This window comes from Lepidochelys kempii, chromosome 1, assembly GCF_965140265.1.
Source record: "Lepidochelys kempii isolate rLepKem1 chromosome 1, rLepKem1.hap2, whole genome shotgun sequence".
In the NCBI taxonomy this organism is placed as follows: Eukaryota; Metazoa; Chordata; order Testudines; family Cheloniidae; genus Lepidochelys; species Lepidochelys kempii.
The window spans coordinates 161,084,216-161,099,139 of NC_133256.1; the positions used below are offsets into that span (position 1 = coordinate 161,084,216).

A 14,924-nucleotide genomic window follows, 5' to 3' on the forward strand; every position below is an offset into this window, starting at 1 on the left:
TAAAGTTCATAATGTAATGGAGAATATGCTTACAAAACTGCAGAGGATACTAATCTTGGGGGAAGGGGTTGTTGCAAGCACTTCAGAGCACAGGGTTAAAATTCAGATACAGTAGAACCCCATTTATCCGACTGTCCATTATCCGCCTCTCTGTATTAAACGAACAACCAGCATGCACCAGTCCAGAAGCGGATGATCACTTGTGTGGCAGCTAGATGGTGCTGCAGCCTCGCACTTTCCCATTCTCCAGATTACCTCAATTTATGATGATCCAATCTGGCCTCGGCCCCAGTTAGATTGGATAAAGGAGGTTGTGCTGTAATCTTGAAAAATTGGGGTATTGGTCTGAATCAATAAGATGAAATTCAGTAAAGATGACAAGTGCAAAGTTTGATACTTCTCAGTGTTGTGAGGCACCTTGCTACAACTTGCCTTTAGTGTGAGAAAACTTTCTCTGAACTGTGGTTCAGCTCCCCAACTCCATATTTTGAGCATGAGTCTGAGAGCCAGGAACTCCTGAAGTCTGTTCCTGGCTTTAACGCTGATTCTTAATTTGAATTTGATCAAGCTCCGGCATCCCTCTAGCTGTAAAACTGAAAGAATACTTAACTAGCCCATATTGGGCTAGGTCAGGGGTCTCAAACATGTGGCCTGTGGGGTTATTTTCTATGGCCCGCTAGCTTCCCCACTCCCCCCAGCATTTACCTAGAGCAGCTCCAGCCTGGCCCGGCACGCACTGGGGGCAAGGGTAGGCTGCCCGCGCTGCTCTGGGAAGTAGCCAGGACCTGGGGGAGGGGGAGCACAGGGGTTTCTGTGTTGCCCTGACCATGCCTCCAGGCACCGCCCCGAAGCTCCCATTGGCCATGGTTCCCCGTTCCCAGCCAATGGGAGCTGCGGGGAGCGGTGCCTGGAGGCACGGCCAGGGCAACACACGGACCCTTGTGTCACCCTGCCAGGTTCCGGCCACTTCCCGGAGTGGTGCGGGGGCAGGACGGGCAGGCGGGGAACCTGCCCTGCCCCTGGTGCATGCTGGAGCCCGCCCCCTCAGCCCCCTGCCGCACCCCGCACTCCTCCTGTACCCCAACCCCCTGCCCTGAGCCACCTGCTGCACCCCCTCCTGCACCCTGAGGAGGTGGAGTTGGGGTGGGGATTTTGGGGAAGGGGTTGGAATGGGGGCTGGGAAGAGGTGAGGCAGGGGCAGGGCCTCATGGAAGGGGTGGAGTGGGGGCGGGGATCAGTGATACAGCCCTCAGGCCAATGTACTAGTCTTCATGTGGCCCTCGTGGTCATTTGAGTTTGAGACCCCTAGACTAGGTTTTGTGCGACTCAGTTAATGTTTCTTCAGCACCGTATATGAGTGCTAAATTTTATTTATAAATATCCTATTTCTTTCCCCGAACTCTGGTGATGTGGAAGAAGTATACCTGGCATCCTCAGTGCATCCCCCATTCCAAAACGTTGAACACAATACATTTTTCCTTTATTTGATTCTTGTTTTCTAACATTTCAGGGAAATGTAGGTGTATTGAAGGGAAAGCTTCCTGTGACAAATTTAGGTAGTTTTGTGTTAGTCATATTAAGAAGAAATCTTTATGGTTTAAATGACATTTTTGAAATCTTTTTTATATTTCTAAATTAAATTAACTATCCTTGAAAGATGCTGGCTTAATATCCATAAGGGTTGAAGACCTCTATAACCACAACAAACAAACAAAACTAATTTTCCTGAACTGCCCCAATTTCAATCTTGTGGTGGCTATCTCTAATGGCAGTTGTTTCCATGTCATTTCAAAATGTAATTGTTTGCAGAGTCTGCAAGCTGTGAAGCCAAACAATGGCTTTTAGTGATTTAAATGTGACACGGACACTCATTCATTGGGAATTGGACTGAGATCAGTTTGTTTCAGACACATTTTTAATACATTAACTACTAAATGTTGATGGTGAGTTTACAATAGGAGTAGTTAGCCTGAAATTTTGATTGTAAAATGCAACAATTCAGTTTTTCCAAGTTATGTTGTTTAATTATTTTATACACAAGGCTACGATTTAGACAGGGAGGTCACGGAATCTGTGACTTCCAGCGACCTCCGTGACTTCAGCCTGTGGGAGCAGGGAGCTGCAGGATCCCCCCACTGCCTGTGGGGGGCAGGGAGCTCCCAGCCGCCTCGAGTGCTGGGGGACCCCCCTGAACTCCTGGCCGCCACGGGTGGTGGGGGCCCCTGGAGCTGCTGGTAGTGGGGCAGTCCCCGAGCTCTTGGCCATCGGGGGCAGCAGGGGAACCCCTGAGCTCCCAGCTTTCACAGGCCCCTGCAGCTGTGGACGGCAGGGATATCCTATAGCTCCCCACCCCCGCAGGGGCACCTCCCAGCTGCTGTGGCCATGGGGGAACCCCCGAGTTCCTGGCCTTCGCAGGCCCCTGGAGCTGCTGGTGGTGGGGGTACCCCGCAGCTCCCAGCTGACACAGGAGGCGGAGGCATTCCATAGTCCTGGCCCCTACAGGCAGCGTGGGCCCCTGGAGCTGCAGGTGGCAGGGGTATCCCGCAGCCCGCAGCTGCTGCAGGCAGCTCCTAGCCACTGCGCAGCTGCCCCATTTCAGGCAGTGTGGGGACATGTACATCCCCATTGTGTCAGGGATATTTTTATTAAAAGTCATGGACAGGTCACGGCTTCCATGAATTTTTCTTTTTTGCCCGTGACTGTCTGTGACTTTATGAAGAATATCTGTGACAAAATCCTAGCCTTACTTATACAGTGCTAAAAGTGTGCTAGGCACTTTACAGACAGGTAGGAAGGCAAGATCCATGCAGTAAGGACCTTAGTTTAATACATTACAGAGAAGATAGATGGGACAGGAATATAAGTTACAGCCATTTAAGTGGTTTAATTTTAGTCTCTATGTTGTTAATGCTACTCTTTTTTTTGTTTTGCTTTGTTTTGAATGTTGAGAGGGGTTTTCTGATGTTTTTTGTGCTTCTTCCCTTTCAGGTAGGTACTTGGGACCTATAGGCCTAACAGAAGTATATTGTAAGAAGGAGAGGGTGGAGGCATGGTGAACGATGTCAGATCAAGGCTCCTGGTATAGGTGGGCCATAATCGAAGAAGCTACAGACAAGTGGGTGAAGGATATGAAGGGAGCAGTTACTTAGGCAGGTAGTGCCTTCTTAGTTTAAAAGTGTCTATACTTGTGCTTGCTAAGTGTTAAGAGGTTTAAGACTTGAAGTTAGGTGTGTCTCATTCATTCGGTGGAGAGGTCTGGATTTCTACTTTGAGTTGAGGTCTGTGGTTGGTCATCCTGTAAATTTAGGACTACATGCTACTCAATTCAAAGTGCTGCTCCAGCTCATAACAATGGGAGGATTTCACAAAAACTGAGGAGTAGAATATAGCTTTTACATAGTAACTAAACTTTTAAGCATTCATTTGTTCAGTGCCTTATTGTCACTTTCAGCATCACTCAGTGGGGAAAATATGCCCGCCTTTAGGACCAGCATTATTTCTGCCTTTTTCTCACTCTGTCTACCTTTCTCTGTTTTGCATCCTCTATGTTTTTGCTTCTGCAGTTTATTTCCTGCAATAGCTTCACTCGTGATCCATTTCCTAAAACGATCAGCAATGGAAGAGTTGATACCCGTATTTAAATTCCCTCAGTGGGCTTAAGGGTTCACCTCCCATTGACATAAATGGGAGAAGGGAGAGTTCACATTTCTGAGCCATAGTCTATACGAGCACTTACGTTGGCAAAATTTTTGTTGCACAGGGGTGTGAAAAAAACTCCCCTTAGCAACATAAATTTTGCCAGCATAAGAGCTTGTGTGCACAGTACTATGTTGGTAGGAGATTCTCTGCTGTCGGCATAACGTGGCTACATTGGCGCTCTTAAGCTGTATCTACACTGCACTTTCATTGGTAAAACTTTTGTCAGTCAAGGGTGTGAAAAAAGTTTTACTGATGAAGAGGGCTGGGGTGGACAGTGCTCTGTTGGCGGGAGGCGTAAGATGCACAGAGTAGACATAGCCTTATAGCGCCACAGCCGTATCGGTACAGCTGTGTCACTGTAAGCTCGTAAGTGTAGACGTGGCCTTAGTTTGCAGATTCAAATGATGGTAGTGCCTTGGTTTTAGCTCAGTTCACTTTTGGAGGGTTTTCTTTGCAGCATAAGGGCTTGAATATTTTTTGTTTTTAAATGAAAGTTAGATTTTGCAGAATCTGTCCATGCACTATAAGTAGAAAAATTCATCTAGTAGGCTAGGTTAGGCTGGTGGAATGGTTGTGTTAAATTTTATAATTGCATGCTTAGATATGTCCTGATGTTACAAGTAGATAAAATTACTGTACAAAATGTTAGGTAAGAAATCACTTTTAAAAATTCAGAGAATTTATACAACAAAAACTAATTCAAAGAAAGATATTTAACACCCAAAGCAACAAAATAAGGAAAAACCTTAATTAAGGAAATGTAATATACCAAGCATAATGGGAGGTTGCCTCAGTTACCTTACCTCACAGTAGCTAAGGTTTATGTCTGTCTTTGATGTTCTTTGCTTTTATGGGTTTGTCTTTATGACTTAAATTTGGGCCCATGTTTAAATTATGTCAAAACAAGTTTTTATAAATTTAAAAGCTAATAGAAATGTTTTTGATAACTTTTTACTGACATTCAAAAGGCTTATTTTAAAACATTTCTATTTCTTGCAAGATTTTTGTTATTTGTTTTGTCTTAGGGCCTAGGAGTCCTGGTAAAGGACCAGACCCCACTGAGGTAGGTGCTTCACAAACACAGAATAAAAAGAGTATCCCTGCCACACAGAGTTTATAATCTAAGTATAAGACAAGAGATGACAGGAAAGTACAGGCAAATAATTTGATGCTATTGGTCAGCCTCACCACACCAGCAGCCTAATTATTAAGTTTTTTGTAGGCATCGCAGAAATAGAGGGTTTAAAGGAGGATAATGATGTAGCTTTGCGGATATTTATGGACAGCTTTTCCATAGTGTTAGGGGAACATGGGAGAAAGTGTGAAGGTGCTTGTTAGAAAATTTAACAAGCGGACATTGGAGGCTGGCATCATGGGCTGATCAGAGGTGGGAATTGACAACAATAGTAAATGAGAAGATAGGGAGGTTCATAATCTATGAATGATAGGTTGAGGGAGGGATAGGTCAGGAAGGGTGTTGAAAGTGAAGACAAAGCGTTTTTATTTGAAATGCAAATAGTGCAGCACTAAGAAACTTACTTATAAATAATACTGAAAGTAAATTTTTGACTTTCACTGTTCAAGCTAAGAATTGCAAACAGCATATTTGGTTTTAAAATTGGGTTTCTAAAATTATTTTTTGTAAACCTATTTCTGTATTGCATATTAAAATGATTTAAAATGTGAAGTGTCCCTTTAGCCATTAATGATGGTTGTCTGCTTTGATATAGATATATAAAAATGTTTAAAATAGTTTGTGTAGTGGTTATATATCCTGTTTATGATACTGAATATTATATATATGTGTGTGGAAAGGAATGTTTCTTAATCTCTCCTTTTTGGTAGCATTCAAATGGTTCTCTGTACGTGGATGATCACTTCAGGTACTGTGACTGTAGTTGTCGCCAACCATTTAAAAAGGAATGTAACTGAAGTGTTTATGGAGCATACTATTGATTAGGTAGAATTATAGAACTGGAAGGGACCTTGAGAGGTCATCTAGTCCAGTCCCCTGCACTCAAAGCAGGACTAAGTATTATCTAGACTATCCCTGACAGGTGTTTGTCCAACCTGCTCTTAAAAATCCCCAATGATGGAGATTCCACCACCTCCCTAGGCAATTTATTCCAGTGCTTAACCGCTCTGACAGTTAGGAAGTTTTTCCTGATGTCCTACCTAAACTTTCCTTTCTGCAATTTAAGCCCATTGCTTCTTTTCCTATCCTCAGAGGTTAAGAAGAACAGTTTTTCTCCCCCCTCCTTGTAAAAACCTTGTACATACTTGAAAACTGTTATCATGTCTCAGTCTTTTCTCCGGACTAAACAAACCCAGTTTTTTCAGTCTTCCCTCATAGGTAATGTTTTCTAGACCTTTAATCATTTTTGTTGCTCTTCTGTGGACTCTCTCCAATTTATCCACATCTTTCTTGAAATGTGGTGCCCAGAACTGGACACAATACTCCAGTTGAGGCCTAATCAGCGTGGAGTAGAGTGGAAGAATTACTTCTTGTGTCTTGCTTACAGTACTCCTGCTAATACATCCCCGAATGGTATTTGCTTTTTTTGCAACAGCGTTACACTGTTGATGCATATTTAGCTTGTAATCCACTATGACCCCCAGATCCCTTTCCACAGTACTCTGTCCTAGGCAATCAGTTCCCATTTTGTATCTGTGCAACTGATTGTTCCTTCCTAAGTGGAGTACTTCGCATTTCTCCTTACTGAATTTCATCCTATTTACTTCAGACCATTTCTCCAGTTTGTCCAGATCATTTTGAATTTTAATCCTATTTTCCGAAGCACTTGCAACCCTTCCCAGCTTGGTATCGTCTGCGAACTTTATAAGTGTGCTCTCTATGCAGTGGTGGGTTAATGATTTTGCCGCACCTACGCCCTGAAATAATTGCCGCCGCCACATGAACTTGTGAATGGCACTAACGGATACAACAAAGGAATCTATTTTGCGCATTTTTGCTGTCATTTCTTTTTCCCTTTCTTTTGTATAGCATTTTTTTTTAACTGAGAACTAATTAATTTCTTCCTTCGGGTCATATTATTAATGTTTAGGATAGTCGCAAGTATGTTTACTAAATGGCGTCGTGCCATCATTGGTGGTTTCAGTACGCGCTCTGATTGGTAGAATTGCGGCGTCACTGATGCTTCAGTTTGGTGGGCAGTTACAATTATGAACAAACAATGATACAGGCATCCGATGGCCAGTGGGCTTGTGCAAAAATGCCATGATTACAAAAGTGCTGCTATTATAAATTTGCTGCCCCTGCAATTTGCCACCCTAGGCAATAATATGCCATTGTCTCTATACCATTATCTAAATCAGGGATCAGCAACCTTTGGCATGCGGCCCACCAGGGGAAGCCCCCTGGTGGGCTGGTTTGTTTACCTGCTGCGTCTGCAGGTTTGGCTGATCATGGCTCCCACTGGCTGCGGTTCGCCGCCGCAGGCCAATGGGGACTGCGGGAAATGGCGTGGGCCGAGGGATGTGCTAGCCGCGGCTTCCCGCAATCCCCATTGGCCTGGAGCAGCGGACCGCCGCCAGTGGGAGCTGCGATCGGCCGAACCTGTAGACGTGGCAGGTAAACAAAGTGGCCCAACCCGCCAGGGGGTTACCCTGGCGGGCCGCTGGCCAAAGGTTGCTGATCCCTGATCTAAATCAATGAGGATATTGAACAGAACTGATCCCTGTGGGACTCCACTTGTTATGCCTTTCCAGCATGAAGTACTTTTCTCAAGAAGCAGAAAAGCTTTCCTCATATTACATGGGTCAAGAGGAAATGTTTTCAGTAAGCCATGAAAAGGCTGCCAAATATTGACTGAGTTGGTCCATAGAACAGTCTCTGTTTCTCTGCTCCCTTAGTTGTGAACAGATGCCTTAATACTTGAGGTTTTTCTCTTTCAAAAACCATGGCAACAGAATCTCAGGAAAGTTTTATATAGTTGGTTCAGGTTCCAAGAAAGTGTATTCTCCACTTGACTAGAGGTGGTGGGAGTTATGTCTGTTGATTCACAAGATTATTCTGGATTTACTTGCACCATACATTAAGCTTCTCTTAAACAGTGTCATTTTTGTCCCCTCTTTGGTTTGGTTTTTGGAAACACAGATGCTCTTCTGTACTTAAATATTAAAGATGGCTGTGTTATAAGCTTCTCGTTTTTGCATTTATAATTTTAAGAGGTTCAGAAATTTGGTCTCAGCCTTCCAGAGAAGTATTTTTCTTATAAAAATGTTTTTAAAAGTTACTTGCCATTTTTGAGTTGAGTTCCAAAAGAGTTATGACTTTTAATTAGCTTGTCAATTCTTCAGGACATGGGACTATTTCTACCCATGTCTGTACTGTGGGCCCTCAAACCTGATTGTAGTGTTATAGCCCTCAAATTTTCAAATGAATATTTCTAAATGTACTCTTCAGAATGGATTCAAATATTACTTAACACTCTTAAAGAGAAAGCTCTTTGCAATCTAATCACTTGGGTTTTTTTCTACATGATTTTTAAGTGCTGATGATGTGACCTATTGGTCACTATCCTCTCTCCAATAGTTACATCATAGGCAGCAGCAATATGGAGTTCTCTACATAGTCCTGAACCTTATGGTGAGGGTAGTTCAATCCTCCTACCTTTGACTCCTCTGAGGCTTTCTGTGATGGGGTTGATTGTCTACTGGGCTCTGAACTGTGATCAGTAGCTTCCTTAATACAAGATATCATAAGGTCGTAAATGGCAGCTTCTCAAGATTACTTCTGACCTTTATCAAACCAAGTGCTTAAGATAATGAAAAGCTTTATAAGCCAATCCTTGTTGACTTTAAAGAGTAGTTATATTGACTCTGCAACTCGCTTTAGTAAAGCAGGCAGGCTTTGGTGATATAACCCATTACTAGTCCCATCAGTTAATTCTTCATTAGACAAGTTAATTAAAAATGTTGAAATATTTTCATTTGCATACAGATTGATTGTACACCCTTAAGGCCTGTGTCAGGGAAGTTCACACTTACTCTATTATGTGACATTAATGAAGATTCACAGCACCTTGTTTGACCTGATTTGCTCCCAGTATGGTTTAGTGCCAAAAAAAGGTCTGTGTAGTTTTGTAATATTAATTATATATTCTGTAAATACAACTGAAAAATAAAGTTATTTCAACCACAAAGAAATTTTAAACACAGTTTTTGGTAGAATAATAACAAATATTAGATGGTTTGCTTAAGTGTTCTGATGTTTCAAATCATTTTTCTACATTGCTTGCTGCTGCTGCTGGATGTAGTTACAATATTTATAAACATGCTCTCAAAAAGTTTTAGGATTTTTAAATATTTTTTGCACCTGAAATCATGTGATGTAGAAAGAAGAGAGGATACAGCGTAGTATTGACACATCAGGAAAATGTTTGGCGATTTTTAAAGATGTGTTGATATAAAAAGAGCAAGCCAGATTGTCCGGCTATGCTAGAAGAAGGACAGGGAGGCTGGATGTGGTTTTAATTAGGCTGCAACTTTATTCTTAAAATATCTGGGAGTACCTGGCAGACAAAATTGTACAATGCTGGTAATTCCGTGATGATTTCCCTAGACTTCTTTCTGTTCCATTCTGGTTCCAGTCATCCTGATGATGGGACCCTACCAACCCCTCATGATGGCTAAGAGCACCAAGAAGAGGGGAAGGTTTGACTCTGCCTGGATGAGGAACTGCCAACTACCCTTGACTACATATGAACGTAGCCACCTCCTTGTTAACATACGTCCTACCCTTGTTGACCTGAGGGGCTTCAAGGCTCCCCGCCATACTGTGTTGCAACATGTCAGACCAAATAATTTGGACTCCAGGGAAAAGTTCTAGCCATCTTCCCCAAGTCCCTCTTGGCTTTGAGCATCAAGTCTACCCCTTTGCACATTCCCAAATTGTTGTCCCCAAGATGAACCACAGTCACATCCAGTGCCTGCTTGTGGGCCACCACAGAGTATAAAACGGGCATCAGCTGGTCGCATAGCGTGCCCATCCTACCAGCCAGCTCGGGATTGCTTTGTCACTGAGGCTCATCTGTGAACCTCCAGGCAACCCGGAAATCTGCCTATGTGCCCAGTAGACAATACTGTGCCTGCAGATCCACACCACCATTTACTTAGCCTGTCTGTGGGTGTCTGAGAGGAAACGTGAGAAAATTACACCTGATTCCCAACCTGCGGTCTCATGTCCATTAGAGAGCCAGTGCCCAATTGCTTGAACTGCCCCAGACCCAGCTGTGTTGCTGCCCTGATCCAGAACGAGTGAGAACCAAATTCATGGGGGACTGGAAGCCCCAACCTCGTCAGCCCCTGTCTGAAAATTGTAACAAACTGATATGTGGTTAGTAGACTTGTGTCTCCATGAATAAAGAGGGGCCCTTCCTTAACTGGTCTTATTTCGTAAATGTCGTCACAGGGCAGATCCTGACTGTGCTGCCTTCTTGAAGCGTAATGTATTTACCCCAACCTCCCTGGTCTGTCTTTGACAGCCTCGAGGCTCAATCCGTCAACTCCAGAGCCCTTCCTGAAGTATCCATCTGTAGCCCAGCCACTAGTTCGCTGATCCTAAAAGCCCCAAATATGCTTTAAGGAATGCAGCCCTGAACAAGGCCACCTCTTGTCCACAAAGACGTGCTCAAGAATTTGCACCAAATCCCTAAGCATATTAATAGTGATGGGACGATGTGCATCACCTGTAAGGGCTATGCTTTGTGACTGACCCATTATACACCTCCAAACTAAAAACCCGCTGCAAGGATCAGGGTGACCATGAGGCCTACTGACAACTGTAAGAACCAATAAGCAACTGGAGATGGCTGATGATGGCAGTCTCTGTGTTGCCAACGGCCCTGTATATTAACACCTGGTCTTCTGGAATCAGCCACATCATGGACAGGCCCACCCTCTTCTGAAATTGCACAAAATTGTTAATACTTCTCTCGTGGTTCTTAAATGTTCGTGATGCCACCAATCTCTGCACTATACTGAATGGCATCAGATATCAAGGTTCCGGAGTGCTAGCAGCGTCCGTTCAGTTCTATTGCATCATTAACTAAGCTGCCCTGTGGGTATGGCAGGGTATCAAGTGATACTCATCCGGGGCTTTCTTAGGGACCAAGCCCAGGGGAGACACCCACAAGTTCTTTATAGGTAAATGATTGAATGGCCCTGCTGTTCTACTAGCCTTCAGTTCTTGTGCTATCTTTTTCTTTACAACATGACCTAACCCCGCTAAGGATTTCAGATTTTTGGACATGACCTTATTTCTTTCCCCTGTATAGGGGATTCTGAACCCTGAAGTAAACCCTTCCCAATAAATATGTCCTATCTGTCTTGTTAGGTTAATTCCAAAGGCGAACTCATAAAACCCCAAGCTTAACCAGAGATGGGGCTTTTGGCGAGCCCCCCCCCTTTCAGCTTGCTCCCCCCTCTCTGCACCTTGAATCCCAGACCCTGTTTCTGTACCTGGGGGCCTGTGGGAGGGACATGATTTACCACCTTCTGCAATCTGTCACCATACTAGGGTCTTCCCCAACCACTGACAGCACACACATTGCTAATGTGTCTTATAGCACATTTTGCAGCATGTTAACATTTTCAGATACTCCAAAAACACCCACCTTTGTTCAATGCCCAGCAAATGTCATTACGTGTTTCCGGCTTCTGCCAGGGTTGCTGAGGAATGAACAGACCGCTTTCAGTGTGAACATTAACCACAGCATATGATGCAGTGTGTCCCATCTAATCCTACTTTGCGTTGCAGCCTTCAACCTAAACAGTTCATTGTAATTAAATCATTATATTATATGCCTAAATGATTATATCCATATATTTGAATAAAGCTGGGATTCTGCCTCTGCAACAACACCTGCATAAATCAAAAAAGAAGCTTCCCAATTTTCCCATGATCTAGCAAACCTTGACCTCTTGGTGTCATTACCTGCCCTGCTTGCTTTTTGTCACTACCTTCCTATGTAGCAAGAAAATAATAGGTTGGCTTTAAAGCTGTGTTGATACAAAAAGAACCCATATAAGTAATGGGTTAACTGTTTAAATAGGCAAGTTACTGGAAAATTACTGTAATTGGTGAAAACTTAAAAGCTAAATACTTGCTAATTAATGATTATAAAGATACTTCAAAGCAATTTCCAAAATATATTGATGCTTCTTTGTTTCCTGTTTCTTTTAGTCCCTTGATGATTTAAACAAATGGACTCTACTTCTCATATCTCCTTTTATTTATTCCGATAAAATACTTGATGCAGAACATATAGCATTTGTGACTGAAAGTGTTTCTGCCCAGACAGATGATTTACAGACTATATCTAGTTCCTCAAAAAAGGTGAGTAGTTCTGTTCATTTTTTAAACAAAGTTGTTCTGACAAAGTGTGTTTAAACTATTTAATACATTTTGAAATTAAAAAGAGTTTTATCACATGATATAGGTGGATATAGAAATAGTGCAATAAGGAACAAAATATAACTTCCATCCAGATGATCATACCTATCCTTATTCATTGGATTTGTAGCCCACCACTACTGTGTCTATGTCTGGAGAAGCACTGTTTTATATTTCAGGATAAAAATCAGAGGCATTTTACTAAGACCTTTAGTTCTCAGCAATGCTCTTAAATAGGCTTGTGGATGGTAATTGTAAAAGCAATAGTTTTAAAATAGGAGGAGAGAGAGTAGGTAACAAACAGCCTGATAAAGCTGGCCATCTGGTTATTGTGTTCTGTTAAATTGTAAGGGAGCTAAACACTTAAATACTAAATTTTGGGAGAAATTTGTTCCCCTCTAGGTATGGTGAAGCCATGCAACATGAATGGTAGCACCCCACTTGCACTTCATTGGTGGTGCCTTCTGGTCCGTGTGCCCTCTGTCAGTTCTATTAGGAAAGAAAGATGGTATTATGATTAAAGCACAGGACTAGGAATCAGGAGATTTGAAGTTTTGTTCTGGACTGCCAGACTTCCAGCATGACCTTGGGCAAGTCAGTTAAGGCTTGATTTTCAGATGTGCTGAGCAGCTACAATGCTAGTTGTAGTAAATGAACTACATACAGTGCTTGGAAACTCTTAAAGACCCCTATTCATTAAGATACTTAAGCACGTGCCACACTTTGAGCCTGTGAGTAGTCCCATTGAAAATGCTGAGTTTAGGCCAAAATCAGGCTCTTAATCTGTCCCTCAATTTATCTTTCTGTAAAATAGGGGTAATACTTCACTCAATCAGTCAATTTTATTAACGTGCATATGACATATATTTTGTGAATACAAACAGAGAAACATACACAATCTAAAACAACTGCAACACCCATATAATACTTTAAATTGTCAATCAGAACCTAATTAAAACACTCTCTTCTTCAGCACAATGCTAAAAGGACAAAAATTGCCACTGATTAAATTACTACCAAGGACTGAGAAAATACTAAAAACATTCTTTTTGAGATGGTGATAAAGATTATTTTTTGTACCAGAGAGGTAAAATCCAGCCTGCTCTCAGAAGCTGGAGAATTCTACAATCGAAAAGATGAGGTAGATTTTCCAGCACTCTAGATTTACATGGCTAAAAACAAAGATGTGAAGGAACTTTTCCATATCTACGTTTTATTGAAACAATTTCTAGTGCTGACATTTGGCCTCTGAACCAAACTTTGGCCCCATAAAAGATCTGCAATATTGCTTTAGCATTAAAAATTCTTAGCACTGGGGCTATTCTGTTCCCACCGTATGAGTGTGTAAAACAGAGCACACCTTGAGCAGAGCTAAGGATCTTTTTGTTTAAGCCTTTATGATAAGGGGACCAACAGCCTGAATGATGAAACTTGATTCCTAAATAAGTAAAAGCAAAGACTTGTTCTGCAAGGTGATTTTCTGTCTTCAGCCCAATATGTGGAGGGATAATCCAAAAAATCATGACCTTGGCCGCCTTATAATTGAGAACCATATATTGAGAATTACAATAAGAAGAAAAATGAGGTAACAGTTGGAGGCCTCTTAAAGTTTGCAATAAAACAGCCTTGTCATTAGTATATAACGCTGGGATACCCTTTATTTGCAGTGGAGAAAAATTATCTTCCGTTAAAACATACATCACATTGTGAATATATACATTTGAAAAGAAGAGGTGCTAGAAGGCATCCTTGACTTACTCCCTGAGAAGCAGGGAAAACATTAATGTATTCAATGTTGACTTTAGTTCTTACCCTAGCTGTGTTGCCTTCCTGTAGATTCTCCAAAATATACTGAAGTTTTAGATTGATACCCATCTATCACAGGTATCTGGGCTCAACTGATCCAGTCCAGGGGTTCAGTCTAGTCACAAAGACCAATCTAGCTAATTAAAGAGGGCTGGGCTATACCTGGGTCTATAAAGGGCTACTAATAGGCAGCTGGAAGGAGAAAGGCCTGAGACAGGCTGAGCCCTGTGAGGGAAAGCCACAGTGGAGTGGAGCTAGCTCCTGTGATAAGTCCCTGGAGCAATGGGCCAGGAGCTCAGGGAAGCAGCCCTCTGGCTTCTGTTCCAGGAAGGAAGCAGAGCTGACTGACACTGGGAGACTGCCAGGAGCTGGCATGCCAGAGATCCCTGGCGGGGTATCCCTGAAGCCTGGGGCCAAGGCCTGAGTTAAGACTATTTTCTGTTTGTTTGATAACCTGTATTTAAGAAATAAACCTCCTTGAAAAGACTGGTCATGGCAGTGCATGCTTTGCAACTTGGAGAAGTGAACAGCCAGGTGACACGATCATTCTTAATTTCACCCAAAGATTATCTTGGTTAATAGAATCAAATGCCATCTTTAGATCTATGAAAGTGGCAAGTTAGTACCCTCAACCACAGTATAGTTATAAATAATATACACTAGAATAAAACAATTATCAATTCTGGCTCTACCAGTCCTGAAGCTGGACTGGTCTTCATGTAGTAAACAAGCCTCTAAAGCCCATATTTTCATTTTTGGATAGTAAATATCTAGACTAAATTTTCCCTGCCACATCTAACAGATCGATAGGTATATGAAGCGGAAATCTTTCTGTTCCCTTGTTTTAAAAATAGGAACTATGATACTAAACTTCCAGCCAGCCTGAATCCTTCTAGTGTGATTAATGACTGTCAATAATTTAGTTGAGACCGAAGACCACCAAGCAGGAGTCTGCTGAAGGACTTCAGTGGGGAGAAGATCTTCCTCTGAAGCTGTTTTCTGT

At 42.4% G+C, this 14,924-nt stretch overlaps 1 protein-coding gene across 1 annotated transcript in view; it reads left to right on the plus strand.

Annotated features, from left to right (window-relative positions):
- HLCS (holocarboxylase synthetase) overlaps positions 1-14,924 on the plus strand; it is a 212,657-nt gene that overhangs the window by 1,663 nt on the left and 196,070 nt on the right. The window contains exon 2 of the mRNA XM_073361038.1: positions 11,906-12,058. Within this exon, the coding sequence (XP_073217139.1) occupies positions 11,906-12,058 (153 nt within the window). The remainder of the gene's footprint in view (positions 1-11,905; positions 12,059-14,924) is intronic.